Here is a 26730-nt window from a genome sequence, read left to right on the forward strand (position 1 = left end):
ATCTTCCGAAAGACTACGGAAATCCTCGAAATGTGATGTTATAATTGTTATTGACTTTTTTATTGATTTGAAATGCCATATAAAATCCATTGTAAATAGAACTCGTGTCTCATATGTGTATGTACTTTTATAAAATTTATGAGTAATAATTTTAATACAGTTTCGTTGAATGCGTATATAAAACTTTATGTAATCGACCATATATTAGAACTATCTATACATATATCATTCTGAGGTGCAAAACTCAGTCCGTTCCAACTGATCTAAATACTACAGTTTATTAACCGGAGTATTATATTTGCTGGATTGACACTAATTTTCAATGTAGGGCATTGTTAGGGTGTTTGGTGATTCGCGTTTTAATTTGTGTATTAGATCGACGAATCCTTCTCGAATGCTGTTTACATCTTGACTGGAACAGCAGTAAATGATGTAGTCATTGTCATCAGCAATCTTGTCAAGACTAAGAATGTCCTTTATCTGAAAATAAAGCAACATGTAAAGTTCATCAGAATACTTGAAATGACCACCATTATTTTAGTTCGCCCAGCACCAGTGAACTTCCTTACCTCATTAGCATCTTTTGCATTCGCAACATCTTGCTTGTTGGCTAAAATTAACAAAGGGAGGCCGCTAAGAATTGGATGGTTGAGAAGCCTTGAAAGGCATTCAGCAGCTTGTTCTAGATGTCTGTTGTCCGAGCTATCGATGACAAAAACCTGAATCAAAATTAATATAAGAGATATAGTGAACAGTCTTGTGGTATGAGGAAGAAATTTTTCTCCTGTTACTTACAATGCCTTCTGCTCCACAATAATAATGACACCAATACTGCTCAACAGCACCTTTAAACCAAAACAAACATATTAGTGAAATAGTTCTGAAGCATTGCTCAAAACAAAACAATTCTTCAAATGATTAACTGCTGTAAAAAATATACATTAAAGTTATTTTATTTTTCATTGTGTAAATGAAGATAATAAGAAAATATTATGGGGGGGAGGGGTAGTATGCTGGAATCAGCCATAGTATCATAACATTTTACCACCAAGTTCCATTACATTAAGGATGGCATCAGGAAACTGAAGTACTTTGATAGAAAATCCTGAAAAAAATAGAATTTACATCTTCTGAGACAAATGCTCCTCACTTGGACTTAAGTATTTACGGAGAAATGCACAAGATTATACCTTGAGTTGGTACGCAGTCATCTTGGAGCTCTTCGTTTGCTAATATCGATAGCAATGTTGATTTGCCTGCATTTGAAAGCCCCAATGCCACAACAGTGAACTCCGGCCTGGATAAGGCAGCCTTGTGACAGCACTGGGAAATGTGAAAGATTATACTCTGAGAAGGCAAAAGTAGGGAAGGTGTTGTTCAAACTGTACATCACCTTATAGCAACCAATCCTGCTGAGGGCACAGCAAAACCTGCACCAGTCAAACATCAAAACAGCGAAGTATAATTATAGCCCTCTCTTCTCGTGTTTAATGGCTAACTCTTGAAATTAGCTGTCATCGTTGCAAATTATCGCAAAAAAAGAATCGGTCCACTCGATAGTGATCAGCGAAAGAAATAATTTCCTTTCTTCTCGTATATACTTCCATCATTCCGTTTCATGTTTATAAAAATAAACACAATGAAACACGCGTGCGCTGATCGGCTCTACAGCTGTGTTCTACGATCTGAACTCGGCCAATCAAATCAATCAATCAAAGAGACTTGGCAAATCAATCATGAATACACGTAGAATAACGTTTGTATTAAATTTGTCTGTTTCGCATTATTGTTCTTTTGTAAAAGAAATAAAAGATGGTTTTCGTGTTTGCACTGGCTTATGCAAACCTCGGAGACGTTTGTGACAACTCTCGAGCAGGTGCAACCCTCGACCTTCTTTCTCGGGCTTGCTGCTCTCGGGTTCTCCCAAAAGTCTCCTCGGTTTCCTTAAATATCTCAACATAGCCTTAGATAATTTCCAAAAATCTCTATTTCTTCCTAATAAATCCCAACCATGATCCCAACTCCATTTGTTGATTAGTTCTCAGGCTCTCTAGCACGCAGCCGAGCTGAGCGCCAATCAGTGCTGCCAATTGGTAAAAATTCAGTGCAGTCGTAATCGGAAGACTTTGAACTGGATGATTGTAAATACTAAATAGGATATAATTTTAAATTTGTAAATACTCAGTACTATATGTTGCGAAAGACCTTTCAACTACGCTTTTGGTGGGTATCCTATACGCCCTATCGCTTTATTGGTAGCCCACTTTTGCAATAGGTAAGCACGGAGGCACAAACGCAAAGGCAAAATTAAGTCGACGGGCAGTAAAATAGTAGAGAAAGTTGAAAAATGGGCCTTTTCACAAAAATAAGTCTTTGAAACGTTACATTGAGTGTCACTAAGATATGTATATATGTATTATTTGTTACTTTGAACACACTATCATAAAAACATTAAATTTTCTATCTGTCTCCGACGCACTCACTGGTCGAGTTTGCAGTGTGGGGTTTCTCAGCTTGTGATGTGGGGCTCGGATCCTTCGAAATTCGGTCATTTGGTTGTTGTTGGGCTTTGTGTGTTGAGCATTTGACTTGAAAAAAGCGATTACCGTGAACGTCAAGAGAATGAAGTTGGCAAAGTTTTAAAAGATAATAGTGTACACAAGGTTTGAAAATGGTATTTCCATTTTTGTTTTTTCGTTAATGGAATGCGGCATACTATATTTTGAGAAAAAAATTGCAAATTACAAAGAAAAAAAAGAAAAGGGATCTGTTGCAAAAATTTTGCCCTGAAAAAAACTAAGTCTTTTGCTCAAATTTTTCCATGACTTCCCGAAGGAAGTGACTTTTTAATAGTCAGGAAACAGAGGGCGAACCGGTGAATCAGGGCATTGGCGCGCATGTAAGTAGTCAAATTTTTCCATTTGAAAGTGTTGGAGTCAGGGATGCATTTTCGAGATAGGAAAGGGTAAAACGCATGAAAAATTTTTCAAAATTCAAATTATCAATATGTATGCTTGAAATAGCCATTTTACAGTTGATCGTCCATTTTGTTTTTTTTAATCATATAGTTGATCATCCATGTAGTGAAATGTTATCAATGTAGCTAATCAATGTAATCAATGTAATCAATGTAATCAATGTAATCAATGTAATTCTACACTTTTGTCTACCTCAGTTTACCTTCGTGTGTCTATCTTTATGCGTCTACCTTAATGTTCACTTTTTTGTTTACCTTTTTGTCTACCTTTAGGTCTACCTTTATATCTACATTTTTGTCAATCTCTTTCTATATTGGTGTCTCTCTTTTTGTCTACCTTTTTAAAAAGAGTCGACAGAAAAAGTCTATTAAAAAAGTTTAAAAGGTTGTCATCTAACAAGAGAGTAAATTTAAAAAATTCTTTATTTCATAACAGTCATCATTTGAAAAGTCGTCATGTTTTCTACCTTTATGCATAAATTTCCGTCTACGTTTTGTGTACATATGAGTCCATTTTTTGTCCACGTTTTTGTTTATCTTTTTGTCGACTAATGTGTCTACCTTCTTGTCTACCTTTTAATTCGTTTTTTTTGGAGACAAAATTTTAAAATGTTGCCATTTAACATAAGACGGTACATTTGAAAAAGTCATCAGTTTATAAGATTCCTCATTTTAAAAGTCGTCATTTTGAAATTGTGAGGCCCTTGCTTCTTATGGCCGTTCTTGTTTCTACGTCATGGGGTCGATATTATTCAACTTGTCTGATAGCAACATCACTGAAGGTCAAAAAGAAGTGATCGAGTGTATCTTTGTATACTTTACAATATGTCCCACATTAGTATGAGGGATTGTTAACCTTTTCGACATTTTCAATGGATCTAGAACAACGTGATCTATGGTAACGAAGTCAGTGTTTGGTTATGAAATAAGAATTGGAAAGTGCGTGATAGTGGGCTAAGCCTTCTTGCTTCGTATGGAGTGATTTGTAAAGAAAATATCACATCGAAGGGCTTGCAGAAACAGTCACCCGATGTCAATCCTATTGATGTTTTTCACGTCAGCCATTTTGGAGGTGTCATACAAAAGAATATTTTATTAATGCTTTTGTGGCCTCCAGGGGAGTTGGCGAATATTATTGTTTAGTAAATCCCATGAGTGCAAGTCAAGAATTGACAAATGTTGGGATCATGTCAGAACAATCTCCAAGTGCAGATTACCACAGAAGTTAACCAACTGTAGACAGCGAGCAAATGTTTACCTAATTAATCATATAACACATTAAAGTACAGCTCAAAGTCGTTATGTCAATGGAGAGAGCAATAACAAGTGCTATGGTTAAGTGTGTGAGTTGTCAAGAAAGGAAAACTTGATTGGCATTTTCAAAAATACTTGGTTGCTAATATCTGTTATTTTTGGCTTAAAACGGTCAACAGCAAGACGAAATGTTTCCTGGTATTTTTCAGAAGTTATGGTTGACGAGAGACCACGTGGAAGGAGAAATCAAGTCAAGTTTCGAAGCAATTCTCACGAAGCTTGTACGCTAACATTGAAAGCTATCAATGCAGAAATGCAACTGGGTCTAACAGAAAAACTATATATTTGTGAAGGAATATACAGCACCTTAATGAACGGAAGGCAAAAGATCATATATTACTATAGCAGTGGTGTCTTACAACAAAAACTTACTTCACGAAATATTTAGAGAAGAATGTTATTATAACATTTGAGCAAGAAGACATTCGCAGGTTACGGTAAAATTTGCTGTGGAGAAAAGGAAGAATGCAGTCTTCAGTTATTGTTTGATGTGACTAGTGGGATGTTAACGCCATTCCTAAACGACGACGAAATTCATTATGTGTAATATTTGATCGTGTTTCAACTTAATAAGAAGTAGCTTACTATGCTGAAATTTTTTTGAAAAATATGTCTGCTGCTTTGGGACTAACGACACTCGGGAAATTTGCAAACATTTGTCATTTGCAGATGCCGAAACAAATCTGCACAGCACAAGCGTAGGGAAGTATTCTACAGACACTCATACTTATGTAGAAGCAGTTGCTTCGACGTGTTACGAGAAAATAATGAGATCCAATGTCTAAAACTATTACAATATTTTGTTATTGTGTGGCAAGACTGACGATAAATGATTATTTAGTGGTAATATATGCCTTTTGATTTATTTATTGTCACTTTAGAAATTAATTTTTTTCATTCTTACCTTAAACACATCATCATAAGTAGACTAAATTTTCCATCTGTTTCCAACGCACTCACTAGTCGAGTGTGTAGAGTGAGGTTTCTCAGGTTGTGATGTGGGGTTCGAATCCTTCGAAGGTCAGTCGGTTGTTGTTGGGCTTGGTGTGTTGAGCATAAGACTTCCAATGAACGAGTACCGTGAATGTCAAGACCATAGTAAGGGAAGATAATAGTGTACACGATGTGTACAAATGGCAATTCTATTGTTGGTTTTTAGACAATGGAATACGACACTTAGTATATTTCCAGAGAAAAAAAAAGAAAAGGGGATCTGTTACAAAAATTTTGCCCTAAAAAAACTAAGTCTTTTGATCAAATTTTTCTATGACTTCCCGAAGGAAGTCATTTTTTAATAGTCAGGAAACAGAGAGCAAACCGAACGCCCTTTCACATCCCCTCCTAACCTCAACCTTGCACTCAATCCTCAATCTACAACCCGAACTGACGACGACACCGGGACGAACCAAGGACCTCGTGCATTGGAGGTCAGACAGAGCCTGTCAAGCCAGAAGCTCAACAACGGATACTAATAGTTTCTTGGCATATTTGCCCATTTTTTTTAACTTTAAAGTAGAAATATACAATATACAAGGCGGTTTTGAACCTAAGAAGGTGCAACTACATTAGCCATGACTTTACCCTTAGTTATTTACGTATGATTGAACTTTAAAAAGCTAAAGAGAACGAAGCCGTCTTGAACACAAGGAGTGATCACCAAACCTTCATCTGTACCACTCAGCCAAGCGAGCGAGATGGAATGCCATCGAAAACATTTCAAGTGTTTCGATAGAATAGCATTTATTGCCTTTCATTACAGAAGGCTTTAGTTTATAAGGTGTTCAGGAAATGCCTTCGACGGCATCATAGCAATATTAGAACTTTAAAGACAAGGGCTTGCTAATTGCACTCTAAGCAATAAATGTTTTTTTAACAAGAAGAAAGAAGAAGAATAAAGTATGACTAATGTCATCCATTGACATGTTGTGAATTGGCGTCATGACGCGCATGTCCTTAATGAAATTCGTTCATTTAAAAATGTTGTGAAAAAGCTATTTTCATCGTTATTTTTCCTCACCTTTCCGTCGTCATTTTAAATAATCGCCATTTCAAACCTCTATCCTTGTATCTACCTTTATTTCATTGTCTATCTTTGTGTAGACATTCTTGTCTACCATTATGTCTACCTTTGTGCCGACCTTCTTGTCTACCTTTATGTCTATCATTATGTCTACAGTTATGTCTACCTTTGTGCCGACCTTCTTAATTGTCTACTTTTGTGTTTAACCTTTCCTAGGACAAAGTCCTCATTTTGTTGAACACGACACTTGAAAAATTGGGGATTTCATGGACAAAAGTAGTCAATGTAATCGAAGTAATTCAATGTAGTCAATGTCGTGCATTGTCGTGTAGTGGTAAATCAGGCAATGATCTTGTATGTATCAACGTATCTTGTTGGTAACTTTTTTTCACTAATAGTAGTCATTTTAAAAAGTCGTCATTTCCTAAGAGTCGTCTTTTCAACATTTGTGTCTATCTTTCTGTCTAAATATTAGTGATTTCACAGTCGAATGTTGTCGATGTACTCGAATGTAGTAGTCGTCTTTTCAACATTTGTGTCAACTTTCTTGTCTTACCTTTTCATTGGAGACGACAAGTCTTCATTTTATACGGGAGAAAACATGAAAAAGTTGTAATTGCATAAAAGACGATATCATCAAAAAACATCCTTGTTTGGAATTATTGAACTTGTCTGCGCACAACCAATACCAACGGTCAAAAAGATATGATACATTGACTACTTTCGACCACGAAGTCGCTAATTTTTTAAATGCTGTGCTTGACAAAATAAGGACTTTATCCGATGAAAAGGTAAACACGAAGGTAGACAAGAAGGTAGCCAAGAAGGTAGACATAACTGTAGACATAATGATAGACATAAAGGTAGACAAGAAGGTCGGCACAAAGGTAGACATAAAGGTAGACAAGAAGGTCTACACAAAGATAGACAATGAAATAAAGGTAGATACAAGGATAGAGGTTTGAAATGGCGATTATTAAAAATGACGACGGAAAGGTGAGGAAAAATAACTATGAAAATAGCTTTTTCACAACATTTTTAAATGAACGAATTTGATTAAGGTCATGCGCATCATGACCCCAATTCACCACATGTCAATGGAGGACATTAGTCACACTTTATTCTTTTTCTTTCTCCTTGTTAAAAAAACATTTATTGCTTAGAGTACAATTAGCAAGCCCTTGTCTTTAAAGTTCTAATATTGCTATGATGCCGTCGAAGGCATTTTCTAAACACCTTATAAACCGAAGCCTTCTGTAATGAAAGGCAATAAATGCTATTCTATGGAAACACTTGATATGTTTTCATCGGCTGAGTGGTACAGATGAAGGTTTGGTGATCACTCCTTGTGTTCAAGACGGCTTCGTTCTCTTTAGCTTTTTAAAGTTCAATCATAAGTAAAAAACTAAGGTAATGTCATGGCTAATGTAGTTGCACCTTCAAAGGTTCAAAACAACCTTGTATATTGTATATGTCTACTTCAAAGTTAAAAAAATGGGCAAATATGCCAAGAAGCTGCTAGTATTCGTTGTTGAGCTTCTGGCTTGACAGGCTCTGTCTGACCTCCAATGCACGAGGTCCTTGATTCATCCCAGTGTCGTCGTCAGTTCGGGTTGTAGATTGAGGATCGAGTGCAAGGTTGAGGTTAGGAGGGGATGTGAAAGGGCGTTCGGTTTGCCCGGTTTCCTGACTATTTAAAAATGACTTCCCTCGGGAAGTCATAGAAAAATTTGATCAAAAGACTTAGTTTTTTTAGGGCAAAATTTTTGCAACTGATCCCCTATTCTTTTTTTTTTTCTCTGAAAATATACTAAGTGTCGCATTCCATTGTCTAAAAACCAACAATAGAGTTGCCTTTTGTACACTTCGTGTACACAATTATCTGCCCTTACTATGCTCTTGACATTCACGGTACTCGTTCATTGGAAATCTTATGCTCAACACACCAAAGTAGATACAAAGTAGACAACATTGATCCAAAGTAGACACAAAGGTACATAAAAATGTAGACATAAGTCATATAAAGGTAGAAATAAAGGTAGAAATAAAGGTAGAAATAAAGGTAGACATAAAGGTAGACATTAAGGTAGACATAGAGGTAGACATAGAGGTAGACATAAAGGTAGACAAAAAGCTACACACAAAATTAAGGCAGAGAAAAATAAGGGCATGAATGTATACAAAATGTAGAGGTTGAAAAAATGACGACTTTTCAAATGAGGACTCATATAAACTGAAGATTTTTCAAATGTACTCTCTTATCAGAGTCGTCGTAACAAAGTTACCCGGCCATATTGTTTTGACGTCATTCATTCCTTCCATAAAAATCTAGAAACTTGATTGGCTATATGAACATTGACGTCATGCACCGCCATCTTTAAATATTCAAACCGATTCTTGCTTGAAAAATTAATAAAAAGTGATATAAACACACAATCAAACTTTGTGGACAATATTAGTCTTCTTACCTACATCAAACGTATACTTCCTTTCGGAATTTCTTTTCCAAACATTACAATCAATTTGTGGAAGCAGTTGATACCTCCAAGCATGGCCACTAGTTTTCAAACCTATATTGACCGTGAAAATTTTGGATGCTCAGTCACGAAAAACGGCGTCTCGAAATCCATCCCAGGTATTCATTCACCTGAAATAAACTTAACCTTCAGTAATTTTAGTGCTTTATATTCAATTTTGTGCATCGCTAGCAGTTTTAATTATGTCTTGTATACAGATTGTAGTTAAATTGCATAACCCAACCTAACAACAGAACGACTCCTCAGTGTGACTGTGTGAACTATCCCCTTCTTGACTTGCTGTCAAACTTTACATCACAGGTCAAAAGGGGCTATCGACAAAGAAATCTTATGTACCAACACCAAGAAAAGCACTGGGTGATCTCCAAAACATACAACAAGGAAGTGTGAGAAGGTTTCAAACACCAAAACCATCAAAAGTCCGAGTGTTTGATGAAACACCCAAGACGAAAACTTCTGTAAAGTCGAAAAAGGCAAGCTTAAATGGATTTTCACAAACCGCAAGTGTTACCAAGCACTCGGTTAAAAACTGTTCCTGACTTTGAAAAAATGATTCCGTTTGTTGACAAAGGTGAGTTCTTCAATCAGCACTAGCAGGCCTTTCATTCCTGACTTCCCATTAAACTAGAACTGTGAAAACAATGAAATGGCCAGACTCCCAGTTTATGATCAATGGATGCTTCTATTTTTTCATAGAGAATGATCTTCCAAGACCGGAGTTGATCACAAAGCTGTTGACACAGAAGGCTGTCCTTGATCCAGTCTCTTTATCACAAATGGAACACCACCAATGGATGAGAAGATACCAAAATCAAAGATCTCTTTTGACTATCTGGAAGAACCATTTTTGGTAAAATTGTTCATTATACCATAGCTTGCATGTTGTTTTCTACAATATAACATAATGCCAAAATGTTTGGGCAAAACATGATAATCTCACAGCAGTTGTTCACACACAATCTGTTTTAAAACCAACATTCATTTCAACTTCAAGTGTACTCAGATATCAGAGAGCTGTTGTCTCACTCAAAATCAATCTTCTTCATTTGCAGATGACACAATTGCCAACATCATTGGCTTCGATGAAACCCCACAATTGATTGAAATTGAGCCAATCTCTGGTCTAGATTATTTACCACCTTTGGAAGAATTTGATACCTATTATTTAGTGAAAAGGCAACTCGATGGAACAATGTTATTCACCAGAAGATTCAAACTATAAAATAGCAACATCTACATGAAGTAGTTATATATAGGTTTTGTTATATGTTGCTGACAGTATTTGCATCACTTATATGCTATTTACGCACTTGTTTATAATTTTTCTTAATGAAAGACTACGTTTGTAAATAAATTCTTTGAAGACCTTAAACTTTATACACGCAATTGATAAAAACTGTGTACACGAACACCAAGGAGCATCATTTGAAAATAACGTTTGTACAAACTGATTAACTTTCAAACATTTGATAAGTTTCAACACATCTCCGCTCGGTGGACGAAAGTGGGTGTTCATGCTGGACGTTTAAGGATACTTGTTGGTATATGTGGATCGTCCGAGTTAGTGAAGTCCTAAATGAGTCCTAGTGGTGCTCTGAGACAACCTTACAGTCCAGGTTTGTGAATTTCCCAGAAGGACTGTTGGTATTGGAGTTTACTTGACATTTCGACATCATTAATTCGATTGATAATTGTAGACGACTACCGCGAAGAATGTCGAAACGTCAGTCTACACAAACACAAACAGTCCTTCTCAGAACACCAAGAGTCCTCAGAAAAACACCAACAGTCCTCAGAAGAACACCAACAATCCTCAGAAGAACACCAAGAGTCCTCAGAAGAACACCAACAGTCCTTCTTAGAAGAACACCAACAGTCCTTCTTAGAAGAACACCAACAGTCCTGAAGAACACCAACATCAACAGTCGTTCTCAGAAGAACACCAACAGTCCTCGGAAGAACACCAACAGTCGTTCTCAAACGAACACTAACATCAACAGTCGTTCTCAGAAGAACACCAACAGTCGTTCTCAAACGAACACTAACATCAACAGTCGTTCTCAGAAGAACACCAACAGTCCTCAGAAGAACATCAACATCAACAGTCGTTCTCAGAAGAACACCAACAGTCCTGAAGAACACCAACATCAACAGTCGTTCTCAGAAGAACACCAACCAACAGTCCTCAGAAGAACACCAACAGTCCTCAGAAGAACACCAACAGTCCCCAGAAGAACACAAACAGTCCTTCTTAGAAGAACACCAAAATTCCTCAAAAGAACGCCAACAGTCCTCGGAAGAACACCAACAGTCGTTCTCAAACGAACACTAACATCAACACTCGTTCTCAGAAGAACACCAACAGTCCTCAGAAGAACATCAACAGTTCTCAGGAGAACATCAACAGTCGTTCTCAAACGAACACTAACATCAACACTCGTTCTCAGAAGAACACCAACAGTCCTCAGAAGAACATCAACAGTTCTCAGAAGAGCACCAACATTCCTCAGAAAAACACCAACAGTCCTCGGAAGAACACAAACAGTCGTTCTCAAACGAACACTAACATCAACAGTCGTTCTCAGAAAAACACCAACAGTCCTCAGAAAACACCAACATCAACAGTCATTCTCTAAAGAACGCCAACACCAATAGTCTTTCTCCGCAAAACACTAACCTGGGGACGATCTTCATCCACAAACATTAAACGATACTCTCGCGTTCAAACCATTCATTTCGTCAAAGGATACTGGTTTTAGCCACTTTCTGGCTTTTAAACATGGTACACTGTTACGAGCACTTCAGATTCAAAGTAAAGTTAATCTCTTAATTGAATAAACTGAATAAACATTTAACGTTCAATAAAACTGCGAAATACGAAGGCAAGCAAGAATGGAAGCACATTGGATAAGAAATCAAACAATTTTTGCACTCTCACCGTCGTTCACATCGACCAATGGTTGGTCCGCTGCACAACGAATCTCAACTATATTAACATCTACCCCAACATAGGCAAATTTCTGACGTTTAAGTGGTTGTCATTCAATGGCTATGTAAGCAAAATACACTCAATGAAAGAAATGAAGATGTGGAAGTATGATCGAAGACAATGAGTTTAGGAACTGATCCGAAATTCGTCAAGCCGCATTTCTTCACCCGATGAAAGTACAAAACAAAAATTATTCTAAGTACGTATATTTGACATCAAACGAGAGCAAACAAAACAAAAAGCCTGTTTTACAATTGATACGTTTTCGAGTGAAGTTCACCTGGACCTTTATCAAAAGAAGAGCAGTATTACTTATAAGGTAATACCATTCCTCTTATGACGAGTTTAAAGCGTCGATTTTTTGTATTACCAGCCGTTTTGAAAAACATCAAACTAATCATCATTCCAATCGTAAAAAATCAGGAGTTTCGCCAAACGATCAACGAGCATTTTCTGAACTTTCACTAAAGTGCCAACTGCAACGATTTTGCCTGAGAAAATTGTTGTTATTATGTTCATCGCTCAATATTAATCTATACATTATATCTTTACAGAAAATCAAAACTGAAAAGCACAACACTATTAGGTACGTCGTGAACAATAGTATACCATATGAATTTCGTGCATTCATGAGCGCAATGGTACGTTAATCTTTGACAAAAAACTATATGATTGTTTCCGTTAAAAACTGGCGAGAAGCGTTTTTCTACGATGACGATTATCAGGACGACGTGCAATCCAGAAATTGACAAAGCTAGACAAGTCCGATCGAGCCGGCTTAAGAGGGTATCCCAAAAGGCTTTTAAAGAAATACGTCAAACCTGTTCCTGAAATAAGATATTTTCAACCAATTCTTGGAAATTTTTGTTCATCAGTCCATGGTGCCTTGATAAATGAAATCATAATACGGGAAGAAATTTGCCATCGTCGGCATATGTTTTTAAAGTCATCACAATGTTCTTGAACGTCGGTCGCTCGTTCGGATAAAACTGCCAACATGACGTCATAAGAGAAAACATATCGTCTGTACAAGCATCGGGTTTTTCCATTCTATAACCTTTAATGACTTTAGAGAGCACGTCCGTCAATTGCTATACAGAGGAACAACATCTGCTAAGACTTGGTTCAACTCGACATCATTTTTTTTCTGATGTAGTGAGATTCGCTGCCATGCAGTGGGATTTCATAAAATGCAGTGGGATGTACTGTGATAACGTTTGATGCAGTGGAATGTATGGTGATGAAGTCACTGCGATGTAGTGCGATGAAGTGGGATGTATTGGGATAATGTTTGATGCAACGGAATGTATTGTGTTGAAGTCACTGCAATGTAGTGCGATGAAGTGGGATGTATTGGGATAACGTTTGATGCAACGGAATGTATTGTGTTGAAGTCACTGCGATGAAGTGGGATGTATTGGGATAACGTTTGATGCAACGGAATGTATTGTGTTGAGTCACTGCGATGTAGTGCGATGAAGTGGGATGTATTGGGATAACGTTTGATGCAGTGGAATGTATGGTGCTGAAGTCACTACGATGTAGTGCGATGAAGTGGGATGTGCTGGGATAACGTTTGATGCAACGGAATGTATTGTGTTGAGTCACTGCGATGTAGTGCGATGAAGTGGGATGTATGGGGATAACGTTTGATGCAGTGGAATGTATGGTGCTGAAGTCACTACGATGTAGTGCGATGAAGTGGGATGTGCTGGGATAACGTTTGATGCAACGGAATGTATTGTGTTGAAGTCACTGCGATGTAGTGCGATGAAGTGGAATGTTTGATGATGAAGCCACTGCGATGTAGTGTGATGCAGTGGGATGTGCTGGGATAACGTTGGATGCAGTGGAATGTTTGGTGATGCAGTCACTGCGAAGTAGTGTGATGCAGTGAGATTCAATAAAATGCAGTGGAATGCGCTGTGATGAGGTTTAATCCATAAAATGCAATGTGATGCAGGGCGATGCAGTGGGATTCAACGTGAAGCCATTATTTGGATGAAGTGGAAGTTAAAACGAGCACAACGTTTTCCCAGTTAATAAAAACATACTCTAAAATGCATTTACCGCCCTCCCTCCCTCCAAGTAAATCCAGTCTGGAGAAAACAACATTTTACGGTAAACATATAATTGAAAACACTCACCACTCGAGGATAAGGCACACGGCCAAACGAATACATTTCCCATAGGAAGATACTGAAACTCCAAACATCAGATTTCGACGAAAAATTCTTTAAAAAAAAACACGGGTAAAACGTTGAATAGAACATGGCATGATAACTATGGATACTGCTAAGATACAAAGAACAGCTTTTTGATTTGTAACTTAGGTCAATCTTTAACTCCAACTTTTTACGTAAGCAAGTTCTTATCTTTTGCAATACAACCCTTCAAAATTTGTAAAGTCTCTTTGTAAAGTCCTGACTTAAATCTCGTATAAATCGTAGTAATGAAACCTCTGTCAAGCGGACACCCCGTATTGAACGCACACTTTGTAAAGTCCCGACTAAAATCTCGTATAAATCGTAGTAATGAAACCTCTGTCAAGCGGACACCTCTATTAAGCGGACGCGGACACCAAAACTGTCAAATACTAACAAAAAAGCTGTACCCAACTGATTTGAGTTAACTCAGATCGACATTTTATCGACGGTTTTTATCGAACCTCAAGCATTAAAACAAAATCACGAAAGAAACAATAAAGACCAAAAAGTAACAGTTTTTTCTCAAACCTTTGCCACCATTACTAGTTTATATCGTTGGAACACTAGCGGTACAATCAACTAGCACACGTGACAAAAACAATTCACATCACTTACCCCATCTTTCAATGCTTCCGGTGCCGTCCATTTTACTGGCAGCTTACCACTGACACTAACACTTTGCTCGCGGGCGTGGCCGAAGTCAGCTACCTTCGCCATGCAGTTTTCATCGAGTAAAACATTCCTTGCGGCTAAATCCCTGAAAATTCAACGAACGGGCACGTGATGTATTGCTTTAAGAAAATTGTCCTGGAAATGTATACCCTTAGTGCGGACATTGTCCGACATACCTATGTATAAAGTTTTGGGATTCTAGATAGCACATTCCATTCGCAACATCCCTGTCAATACAAACATGGAAAGAAAATGAGCATGCGTAAAACAAGGGCAAATCATGGGCATGCGTAGTGCATGGGCAGAACATGAGCACTTATGGTGAATGTACCTGGCAAAGCCAATGAGATCTTTTTGAGTGATGACAGATCGCCCACGTGACCTTAGATATTCGACTAGCGAGCCCTTCTCGCAGAACTCCGTTATGATATAGATTGGTGAACCGTCTAGTGATACACCCAGCAACATGACCAGGTTCTTGTGGTTTAATGCCCTGAAAAAATATCACGTGTTGTAAGCATGAGTTGAAGTGCCTATGTTCCGAAATTGTCCATAAAAGATCTCATGAAACTATAGTGGACTTTCTTTTTCACATTAATGTTTGCATGCCTAGTTTTGGAGATATTGAAGTTTTTGTGGTAAAGAAATTAGGAAATCTATGTTCCTTCGTTTCGTAATCAACATATCTTCAGATCATGTTCTATTTTGTCGTTAGTTAGGAAACGAAGGAACATAGATTTCCTAATTTGCAGAACACAAAAACATTAATGTGTAAAAGAAAGTCCCTTAAGTTTCTTGCGGTCTTTTATTTAAAACAATAAACAATTTCGTGACATATGCACTTCAAAGATTTTTCCACTACAACGATAGCTTTCGTTACTCACGTCATGACAGAAGCTTCCGTCAAAAACGTTTGTGCCGCTCGACCCTCTTCTTTTAACGATTTAACAGCAACTTTCTTCTGATTAAACAGGCCTTCCCATACATCTAGAAGAAGCAAAACGCTTGCAAATTTACTACACAAAAACAATCGGTGTTTCGTGTGAAAATGAAACTTCGTCTGTTTACCTCCGAATTCGCCGTGGCCGACAACTTTGATCAAATCTACGTCTTTGCGTCGTATATGCCAGCCAGCTGAAATGTTTAAATCAGTGATCAATCGACGTACTAAAGCACAGCGTCAAATAATCGCCAAATGCGTTGTATGTATGAAAAGTCAGTGAAAAGTTCTTCTGCCGTTCACAGTGTTCGCGCACACGAAGAAAGTTTTCAAAAGACTTAAAAGCAAAAATGGCTCCGGGATGATTCAGTGGGGAGCTATGCTTTGGTATAGAATTAGATTTCGAAAGTTACTTTTCTGTCACTGTTGCATGTCAGATATTTCTACTCAACTCCGTTAAGTGTACTCCATATTAATACATTTGCTTTGGCTAAAATGCTGGGTATATCAAACAAACTTCATTCAAAGTTTGTTTAGTATAATAAATCAATCATGAAAGTTTAAGATTTTCTAAGCTTATACCACAATGCTAGATAACTGATAACACGATGCTAGACCACAAATAACAGACTCCATCTGTTGAAACTTACATTTCATAAACGATTCGGCATCCACCGAAACAGCCAGCGTTCCTTGTTTCTCTAAAGGCTTTTTCAAACGACATATGAGACCATCAGCACCTTTGATGTAATGCTAAATGGGAAACACGCGCGTGTGACTGACTAATCTTGCAATGTGAAACAAATCAACAACGCTAACGGGGCATGATATAACAGCGGGAGAGTTATCTGTCACATGACCAACCAAACCACTTCTCGCTCGGACATCCCGCGTTGCCGGTAGGGAGCCTATATTGTTAATAGTTTGCGGGGCAATTTAACAATGGTAACTTGCTGCTAGAATAATAGCAAGAATTTCACCAAAGTAACTCGTACAAGTCGTAAAAATTTACTTTGGGAGTGGGGCAATCAATGGTAACTCGTTGCTGGAATTATACGGATGTATGATAAACTTGAGGTGCCTTGTAGCCAGAATCAAAGGTCTTGGTTGGTGGGGCAATTTAAACACTGCCAACTCTTTTCTAGAATCATGCATCGTCTATTAAAGTTTTGCTGGGAAATTTGTATCTCTTCAACAACCCTATGGCTAAGGCTAGGAGGGGCACTCGACCCCCCCCCCCCAAGTAAATCCAATCCTGACTTGAATGCATTAGCAGATGAAGAAATTGTCTCTATCAGTAAACTTTGATTATTAGAACAGTCACGTCGAAGAAATAATTTAGTCAAAATGTTGTGGGGGGAAGGGGGGATGCAACTTTTAGTGAGGTCGGCATAAATCAACTACAATTCGGTTTATTACGATGCGATTGTCTGAAATTTCAGACCGTGATTTTATACACGCCATCGAAACAACATCCTCCGACCAAATGAGGCCAACTTACGTTAACTAGTTGCGTGAGATTTGAAAACGACGACTCCTCATCAACGGTTAGTTGGTCCTTTTTATCGTACATAACGTGATAATGCTCGACCTTTGCATGATAACTGTTGAAAATGAAGATAATTTAGGAATAGGTCCATTGTAAGATGAAGATTTTCTCTGCGATTTCAAACTCTGCTCGTGCGAATCACAGCTTTTTCGAACTAAAATCTAATTCGCAAGCATTCCCCCAGAATGTTTTCAACAAGTAAGTGCCAGAAATTTCTAGCTCATAAAATATTTCTCTTTATCTACTGCATTTTGAAAACAACAACAAGGCTCAATTGTACGTTTTCCTAGGGAAAGACAAAGCAAAGGAGCATCAAAACACAATCCAGGAAAATATAAACGAAGTTTTCAGAAATTCTTCATCTTAGAATCCTCAATCTAACTGATCTCGAAATCTTTCGATGCGCATATCAACAACTTACCAAACACAAAGTGCATAATCTCCTGGATAATTTGTACTTTCCCGAACTAGAAACAGCCCGTCTTCTGGGCTGGAAGTCAACAAACGCTCTGCTTTCGCACGATCAATACGACCATGAAACCACCTGCAAACGCAAATAAGCTTTTTTGAAGCATGTTTATAAGCAAGGCTGACAATGACAGCCATGTATCTTAAAAACCAGTTCGGCCGGCAAAACAAGGTTCTTCAACCCCTAACAATCCCCTTAATTCACTAAATATACCATCTACAAAAACCTTCACGTAAGAACTGTCACAAAAAAATGCTACAATGAGTTTGCTCTGTTAAACACGTTATATACATAATGCGCGCATTGCACCTCGGGAAGAACGATACATCACAATTACGTAGTTTCTTTCTAAGTAAGATGTAGTAGAAAAATTGGCATTTGGGTTATTTTCGGTTGACGCTACTCCCCTACAATAAGCGCAAAAATGCTGGTAGCTCGAACGAAAAAACTTCTGTCGCATACACGCAGGCGTTGCAGGTCAGTTGATTCTTTTTGTTATTCTTATATTAAGTACAGCATGAGTCCCCCAGCACGGTAGTAAAATGTGAACAATATGCTATGTAAAAGTCAACGAGATTCGTGCATTTCCATTTTAAATCGTATCTGAAAGAGGTATCGTGGAAAGGTTGCGGCGAAGGAGAAAATTCTCGAAAGCAGGTGATAGTCACAGTGATGAAAACCAAACTAACATAACAAGAAATAGTAAAATTCTTACGGCATTTTGTGCAATTGGACGGCTGCCTTTTCCTTCTTTTCGACGTAATTTACAGGAATGAGGCCTTCCATTCCACGAAGATTTCTGACCTTTATCCAATTTACATCCTGGAAAGAATGAGTGAAAAGATACATGTAGCAAAAATAAGCAGTCAAAGATAGTGCAAAGTTAAGAGACACCGCGGTCTTTTTGACTTGTACTTCATCAAACTTAAACATCTTTCATGGGCAATTCTCTAAATTCTGTTTCGTGACTTCCCGCACTTCAGGGGACTTTAATAATCAATAATAAACAATTAAACGTTTAAAATATATATAAAAAACGACAGAAGTTGGTGTATTAGCGACGTGTATGGTTACATATTTTATACGAGTGTTACGTATCAACGGCGACAAGAGGAAACAAGTGTGTTACGTTAATTGAGTGATGATTGTGACGGATGGTAGAGGATGAAGAATTTCTCTTTCAGGCAGAGGTTGCATCTATCGCAGGAGCTGTTATATGGCTTGCTGTGAGTGATGATGTTGCACGAAATGTCGTGGACGTTGCTTTCTTTAAGGGTCCAAATGTGCTTACTGAGTTCGGTCGAGTTTCTTAGTTTTTTGTGGCGGGAAGAGGCAGCGTGGTTTTTGGGTGTAGTCTTAAATTCGTTTTCTGTAAGTCCGATGTGTCTCTCAGTTGCGTTTCACAGTTTCTTGGTACATGACGGATGATTTCCAGCAGTTTCTGTTAAGTGGGCAGTTTTCTTTTCGGTGGGAGGTGCATGATTTCTGTTTGTGTTTTTTTGTTCGTGGTATTTTCGTTGGTATTGTCAGATGTTCTCATTATACGTTTGCTATGTTTGTCGATTATTTGTTCGATGTTGTTCATGCAGCTGTAACTCATGTTTGATCGTGTCATGGTTAAATATTTTCCTAAGTTTGTGGTCTGTGGGGAAGTGTTTGGCGATGAAAGGAATTTGTAGCCAATACACATACATATATAAATGGAGAGAGAGATACTATGTACAATAATATAAACAACTACCTGTGTTTTACCAACCACAACTAGGGTGTCGCCTTTATCAAACGGCAAATCCTAGAAAACCATAAGATATTTACCAATCAAAATTACGGCATAACAAATACGACCAAATATATTTTCTGTTATATTGTTGCACTGGCTGCTCTCAAATTAACTCCATTGAAGATGCAATTGTCAACTTTTTGATTGAAACTTTGTTATTTCTTATTCATGCATACGTACCATGGGGCTGGACTTTCGAAATTCAAACTTCGCAATTACTTCTGTACCGGGGGCAAACTATACACAAAATGGTGGTTAAATAGAATTCGCAGAAAAGCAGAATTTCATTTGTTTTTCTCACCATAACTGATGCTGCTGCAATCTTCTTTGAATGGTGCTAAAAAATATTTAATCATTATATATATAAATGACAAAACTAGTGTGAGGGTGATGTAGAGAAAGGGGTTATGGAGGCTCACTCTCAAATCCATAAAATAACAATCAAGCCAATACTCTTTGGAAACAACATTATATTTCAAAGAAAAGAAATCATAAAACAAAATATACTAATTACGTGAAAGAAAAAATTCAGCAAAAAAGAGTGGCATTTGCAGAAAGTTAATAATTAAAGTAAATGCCCATTTCAGCAAAGCAATTTGCTGCATGGGGGGGGAGGGAGGGGAATTTATTAATGTGTCGTGGTGCAGAAGATGGGTAAAATTATAAATAATAAACCTTAACAATGAAAGTGCGGTGTCTATGATCAAAATCAATCAGCTTGGTGTTAATTTGATAGGATACAACAAAGAAGGAATACTTGAAAAGGCATGCATTTAACAACAGCCACTCCCAATTGAGTAAGACATGTCCAGGACAGATGTAATTTAATTGGATTAACAGTGCCTGAGCAAGTACGTGCAGTACTTGTACATTGAACATTGCCTGTTAAATTTTTCATTAAACATGAAATGTCCATTGTCAATTGTAAAGATCGTGTCCATCAGGTCAAAAGTGTAAACAAACACAATGTGGGTGAAAAAGTCGCCACCAATGCGTGCTCAATCTTTTAAAAAATAAAAATCATCGAATCTGATTGTATCTTATTCGAAGAATGTTACATAACAGTTCATAACTTCGTAAAACCATGAATAATTTTTACCGACATACCCGGAAGTACAATGACTTCGTGTTTCTACAAGGAAAAACAAGGAGTTTGACTGGGTTTCACGTTTAAACCTCGCCTGGTTTTTGCGTCGCAATTTACATCGTGTGTCGCAAATTGCATCGAATATTACTGTTCCCCTTCGGAAAGATTTGAAAATTCTTTTCAAACGACTCGCTGCAAAATGTGTTTTTACATTTACAGGGCTATTGTTTTCTAAATCATGCCTTATCTAATGATAGAACAAAATTGTTAATGGTAAAAAGCAATGGCAATTGAAAGTTTCGTTACGGGAAGGACGAAATAGTCACGCCAGGGTAATTCATGAAAAGGATTCGTTAATTACAGCAAACTGTCAGGAAATAATAATCGATGAAATTACACCTTCTATTCACAGTATTTCGCTTCCTTCTCAAGCAGCCGAATACCTTGCACGGGTTCCAGCCGTGGCAAGGTTTCTAAATTCCGTAAGCCAGCAAGTTATTGTGCGTAAGATAAGTCAGAAATTCTGCCCTAATATTTCCGACCATTATTTACTTGGGGGCTGCTCATTTGGAAATTCGTTATAAAGAAAAAACTCTCAGACAATGTAGACCGAATAATTGACAGTCCCTTTCAAACTAACCTTCTACAGACGCGTAAGAATGATTTCACAGATAACTCTGTCGTGTGTGAAACGATTAATTTCTTGAAACTGTGGATATTTTCTGCTCAAAAACCTGTTAAAATTTGACAACCATCTGCTTTCTTTCTGTGCCACACAAACATCGCTCCGCGCGGAAGTGAATTACCAACAAACGCCTCTAGATTTTCGGGGATTTACAGGTGTTGCAGGCCAGATGTCATCTTTATAAAACAGGTACGCACAACGTACACCTGGGTGAGCGCCATAGAGCTCCGCAGAGTGAGAATGAAGAAGAAAGGTAATATGCTCTATGTACGCAGCTGATGAGGTTTCATGCACGCTTAAGGTTGATATCTTGTAAGCTATGTCCAAATCATGCAAATCAATAAATTTCTATGCTATTTCCTTGCTGATGTATCTTCATATTAAACTTATGATACCAACAGGATAGATCGTTATAAAATTCATAACATCTAAGGATACGTCTCTACCGCGAACTTACTGTCTAGGGACACATCTTCATAGTAAACGTACTATATAAGGATACATATTTATGGCATACTTACTATTTATTATCTAAGGATATATGTTCATAGCATCTTACTATCGAAGGCAATATCTTCAAAAGCAAACTTACCATCTAAGGATATATATTCATGGCAAGCATTATAAAACATGCTATTAAAAAATACATCTTCTTGACATGTTTCGACCCTATAATAAGGAATCCATTGTCACACCCATCTCTTCATCTATAGACACAGGCTGCATCATTAGAACAGAATTATTCTCGTCATGACAATTTTACTAGCGAAGAAAACTTTGGATAGTCAAAGACAACAATATATACACGGGCGAATAGTAATTTGAAGACAAGGACAAGAAATCCCTTAACTATAGTAACGATTTTTGATTTGTGTGGAAGTGATCTCAAATATTGGGAGAATGATTTCTATTATCACTCTCAATGACTACTGTTATCTCTTTCATCCTCAATTACCACTTTTATCTAATGTTTCCCGACCTTCCCCCATTATTTTTGTCACAATTGCAATCAAATCAGGGAGGTCTCTTCTTCTGTTCTTCCGCCTCCCTGCGTCTATAACGAGCCATATCTCGTCCAGAAGATTTTGTCCAACCAAAAACATTAAGCATAATCTGTTTGCATAGTGTAATGCTGACATCCACCAACATGCTTTGTACAACTTGTTGAATGATTCATCTTTAAAGTACGAGGCAACAACACCCACTGTAGCATACAAGTGTAGTAGTAAGGAGAAGATAGAACATACTGTTGGAAATGTATTTTTAAAACTTCTACATAAGACATTTTACAAGCTACACTATCAATAAAATTTTGAACATTATATACTTTCGGTTTTTCCTTAATTAATCGTTCTTCTGATAAAAATATTTTGAGCAATATATAATATCTTCATAGCGGAGCTTTTTTCGTACTCTTTCCTCGTTTTGTAACATTATATGATCGAGGCTCCCTTTCATCGGTGAGGAAGTGCAATTATTGCAAATACTAAGAAACTGATGTTTTTTTCCTTTGGTCATTAATCAATATATAAATGAGTTTTTCTATTCAGAATATTTTTCAAGAATGTCACAGACACAGCAACGTGCAGTTCTACACGATAAATATGCATTTCTAAATCAATTTGCGCAATTCTGAAAAAACAATGTGCAACTGAGCAAACTAAGAACTTTCAGCATTTGAATATTAACTGTAAAATGATCAAGTTAAGTATTCAGAACTAGAAGCAAAAACAAAACTGTAAAAAAACATTTTTTTTGTGTGCATACTTTTTTCAGCAAAGTGTTATATGCAAAAACCTCCTGTGACAATAAATTTCAACTGCAAAGACTAGCCAAGGAGGTGGTATTCAAAATTTCGATATTTTAGCAGCACTTCGACAACTAGTCGATATTTGAGATCATCGAAACTTAAGAGTATCAATACTTCAGTATCCGCCGAAAACAACACATTATGCAGGTTTGATTTTTTCTTAAGAACCCTTCTTAAACACTGAGGAGTTGGACGATCAAACCTCTATGATGCTTTTTGGTTCGAATGGACAACGAGCTTTTACGTGCAAATATACAAGAGCCATCAATATTAAACACCATACCAACACAACAATTGATATAATCAGCTGGGATTAAAATATTTTGAATGCCAAAATACAAAAGGACCTTATTCAATGACGTCTGCCCTTTTCTAGTATCTTCTCAATTAGCATGCTTATTGTGCCATAGAAGTAATTAGTCTCAAATAAAAAATCCTTTATTACTTGACGTGTGTTGTTAAAATTATCAATAGTCAAAATAATGGGCTCAGTTTTAGCTAGCAATACTTAAAAAAGTGATTTGTTCTAAAGACGCTTTCTCGATAACTTTACAACACAAAAACTTCTTCGAACTACATCAATACCTTCAATTCATAAGGGCAGAGGAAGATTGATGATAAGGAGGGGGACATATTCATATATTCATATTATATAATACGTAATAACAATTTATTTCAATAGAAACTAACACAGTAGAGCATACATGTATAAATATTACACCCCCCCTTCCAATTGTCGATCTTCCACTGCCCTTGTCCACTCGCTGCTTTTCTCTACATTACTGTTGATAGATACTTAGTTCTACACAGCTTATTCATATTACCCTACCAACTCGAACCCAGCTTGTGATCATACTTTTCATTTGTGGCTTTACACGGCTTGCACGTATGAAGCAAATTCCAAAAGATTATCATTCTTAGTTTCTTTAGAATCGTATTTTTTTCACGATTAGCGAACGCAAGAAAATTTGTACATAGCAGGACGAAATATATTTATTTAAAGAATGTCGAAAACTCAGAACTGATCACGTACGTATCTTGTTTTTCTAACGCATTAATGATCGCCACCATAATTATTTGACGAAATTACCATTTCCTGATATGAACATAATTTCCCAACACAAAACGTAACGACAATAAATATTTAATCCGTCGCCTTGTTAACAGTTTTATGTTGAACAAGTCTATAGCTACAACAACATACAATAACATTCATCCAATTTTATCTTTTCAACAATATCTGGCTTTGTCCTCACAATTTTTTCATAATCACCTTAACTTTTTGCATATAGCTTTTCTTGTCTTCGAACAAATCAAAACACATCTTTAGTACCATCCAGCATAACAAACATTTCTCTCGACGACATTATGAAAAACGTTCCTCGTATGGACCTCATTTAAACCATGCATGCTTCGAACATTAACGCATCTTCCCTCGGCATGGGTCAGCAAACTCCAGCAAGATAGCGGTTCAAATTCATTTCAATCGAATTGCAAGTATAATTCAAATGATAAAAATTCAGACTTCTTGACGTGAATTTAACAGTGTTGTTCGATAGTTGATGCAACAGACTACCTCTCCACGGACACCTAAATATTTAAATCTTTTTTGTTATCAAACAATGAAACAGCGTTTTAGGTCACTAGATTCATTCCAAATCACATGGATTCTTGGTATAATAACAATGGTATTTATCAAACCAACTCCTATCTGATATGCACCATGAACGGTGACAATGGGAGGACAATATCGTTAGCAATTTTACTTTTGAAAAAAAATTTTGCCTCTCGGTAAATTCAAGTCAAAATGACGACATTGAGAATAATTGCTTTTTCAACCTGGCAAAGTATTTCCCCTTCTTCCTTTAAGTCTGTGCAGTTGCAAATGACCGAAAACACGCCCTAGCAACTTCTATTGCGTGCTGTTTGAAAGCTGATAAGCAAGAAAAACTGTCTTATTATCCCTTGAATTGAAATGACAACAATAAAAAGCGTCATTGGTCAAAGGAGGGCGAATTGTAAAACATGACGGGGCGGTGAGAAAATAGCAGATAAATATTTTCATTTGTCACAAACAAAGAATGAAAACGACGGGAAGCAGTGTTTGTTGTGAAAACTAGTAAATATTTTTTTGCGGTGAAATGCCATGTACTTCCCAATCTGCCGAATGGCAAAGATTACGACACATATAGCGACAAATACATTTTTTACATGGATCGTTCTCGATCACAAAAATAATCATAATTTATGAGATGTTTAACTTTACACAAACTACCATTTATAGCGCGCTGAAAGATAAAAATAAACTTTCAAATGAACTTATTAACATTGCGTTCAAAAGCGAAATCGATGGTAATAATCCATTTTGTATCAAAGTTGAAACGCACTAACATTATTTCTTGCACTGTAGCGTTCTCTGCCTTGAATAAATGGGAGATGCCCGGACGAATATGAGAGTTCTAAATTTTTCAAACGAATTTTCTTCGGATTTTGACGTTTATCTTTAATTATAGGCGTCAGCTTTACTTATAATTGATATGCGTATGATATATATCTTGGATGAGAGACATTGAAATAACTCGCGTTGAACGTTCTAACCTATTGGCTCTAAACTTTGCTGCTAAGCATTGCAAAATAGGGCAAAACTAGCTATGCATGTGAGCTTCTGACGAAAAATCCATGACAAAGTCACGAATGAGATTTCTCATCCAACTCCCTTTTTCTATATTTAAACATTTCAATGTTTTCGTGTTAAAATTCAATGCCCTAGCCAGGTTAATCGTGCATTGAAAAAATGTCTGTGCTCAATAACTACTGAAAAACTATAATTACGCAAAGATGTTTTGCATTTTTTGCAATTTACACAGCAAGTCTGGGCTGGCCGATCAATTTAGCTCACAAAAAAACAATACGCCAGTGCGTTGTCTTATAATTGCCTGGCTTTGAATTTTTACAAAGAAGTGCGTTAATTTGAAAAACAATTATACTTTGAAAATGGGTGAAATCTTAAAAGTACAGCGTATAAAGTGAAAGATGCCGAAGGCCGCTGATAAATATGCTCGAGTTTCATCGAACGATGTGCGATTGCTCGGCGCATAAAATCATATCCACAATCAACAAAACCATGTAGTCACTATCGGGCATTTAGTCCTGTTGTGCAGGTATTTCCGTTGTCAATACAATCCTCGCATATCGTAAACAGAATGAATTCCAAAAGATGAATGTTATGGAGGATTATGTAAAGAGTCGAATTATGCACATCTGTTTTCACATGTTAAAGAGGTTAATAAATATAGAAGATCTGTAGTCGACATTGTAGAAAGATGAGCAATGTCGAACATCCCTATCCATTTTAATAAGATTAATGTGGAAAATCTGAAATTCGTACCAAAAGCGTACACTGTGGAAATAGAAAGGGAATTTAACTGAGTTTTCAAGTAAATCTATATAAGTACTTAAAAGCAAAAAGGCCACAAGTAATAACTTTCGCACAATAAAGCTTTGGCTAGACCAGATTCCATTGAAATTAAAAGCATGCTTGATTTGGAAATAGAGTAAAAAATCAATAAGTTTAACTCGCTTTTTGTGATCAATTGCGATATAACATGACTATATCATGTTGTATCGTGTGAGCTCTCAAAAGATAGTCGTGAGCAGTGCAAAATTGGTTCCGGTAACAGAGAAACAGCTCAAC

The 26730-nt window shown here is 37.0% G+C and overlaps 3 protein-coding genes and 3 long non-coding RNA genes across 7 annotated transcripts; 3 read left to right on the forward strand and 3 right to left on the reverse strand.

Moving 5' to 3' along the window:
- Positions 1 to 135: 135 nt before the first annotated feature.
- Positions 136 to 1645, reverse strand: LOC124449672 (ADP-ribosylation factor-like protein 15). The gene is made up of 6 exons (XM_047000628.1): positions 1394 to 1645; positions 1191 to 1323; positions 1046 to 1105; positions 796 to 845; positions 570 to 719; positions 136 to 480 (listed from the first exon to the last, which is right to left on the reverse strand). The coding sequence occupies exons 1-6, from the start codon at positions 1445 to 1447 to the stop codon at positions 313 to 315; spliced, it is 615 nt and encodes a 204-aa protein (XP_046856584.1). The 5' UTR covers positions 1448 to 1645; the 3' UTR covers positions 136 to 312.
- A 5546-nt stretch (positions 1646 to 7191) lies between these two features.
- On the forward strand, positions 7192 to 8457 carry LOC124456676. 2 transcript variants are annotated; one of them, XR_006952392.1, is made up of 2 exons: positions 7192 to 7210; positions 8338 to 8457. It is a non-coding gene; the product is annotated as an uncharacterized LOC124456676 (long non-coding RNA). The 2 variants fall into 2 exon arrangements; XR_006952393.1 differs by lacking the exon at positions 7192 to 7210 and adding an exon at positions 8293 to 8304.
- A 215-nt stretch (positions 8458 to 8672) lies between these two features.
- On the forward strand, positions 8673 to 10280 carry LOC124452626. The gene is made up of 4 exons (XR_006950825.1): positions 8673 to 8946; positions 9149 to 9419; positions 9545 to 9698; positions 9901 to 10280. It is a non-coding gene; the product is annotated as an uncharacterized LOC124452626 (long non-coding RNA).
- A 113-nt stretch (positions 10281 to 10393) lies between these two features.
- Positions 10394 to 11273, forward strand: LOC124433280 (probable endopeptidase p60). Its single transcript, XM_046983041.1, has 4 exons — positions 10394 to 10408; positions 10546 to 10699; positions 10859 to 10871; positions 10986 to 11273. Exons 1-4 carry the CDS (start codon positions 10394 to 10396, stop codon positions 11101 to 11103), a joined length of 300 nt encoding a protein of 99 aa, XP_046838997.1. The 3' UTR covers positions 11104 to 11273.
- A 754-nt stretch (positions 11274 to 12027) lies between these two features.
- LOC124452158 (tyrosine-protein kinase CSK-like) lies at positions 12028 to 21423 on the reverse strand. Its single transcript, XM_047002747.1, has 15 exons — positions 21182 to 21423; positions 19756 to 19791; positions 19635 to 19691; positions 19416 to 19466; positions 18390 to 18496; positions 17627 to 17749; positions 17158 to 17260; positions 16307 to 16409; positions 15785 to 15850; positions 15601 to 15703; positions 15048 to 15209; positions 14893 to 14943; positions 14660 to 14801; positions 13985 to 14071; positions 12028 to 12928 (listed from the first exon to the last, which is right to left on the reverse strand). The coding sequence occupies exons 2-15, from the start codon at positions 19756 to 19758 to the stop codon at positions 12737 to 12739; spliced, it is 1350 nt and encodes a 449-aa protein (XP_046858703.1). The 5' UTR covers positions 19759 to 19791; positions 21182 to 21423; the 3' UTR covers positions 12028 to 12736.
- Positions 21424 to 23452: 2029 nt separating this feature from the next.
- LOC124452169 lies at positions 23453 to 24944 on the reverse strand. Its single transcript, XR_006950755.1, has 2 exons — positions 24876 to 24944; positions 23453 to 24626 (listed from the first exon to the last, which is right to left on the reverse strand). It is a non-coding gene; the product is annotated as an uncharacterized LOC124452169 (long non-coding RNA).
- Positions 24945 to 26730: the final 1786 nt, after the last annotated feature.

Source organism: Xenia sp. Carnegie-2017, unplaced genomic scaffold, assembly GCF_021976095.1.
Source record: "Xenia sp. Carnegie-2017 unplaced genomic scaffold, XeniaSp_v1 HiC_scaffold_13, whole genome shotgun sequence".
In the NCBI taxonomy this organism is placed as follows: domain Eukaryota; kingdom Metazoa; phylum Cnidaria; class Anthozoa; order Malacalcyonacea; family Xeniidae; genus Xenia; species Xenia sp. Carnegie-2017.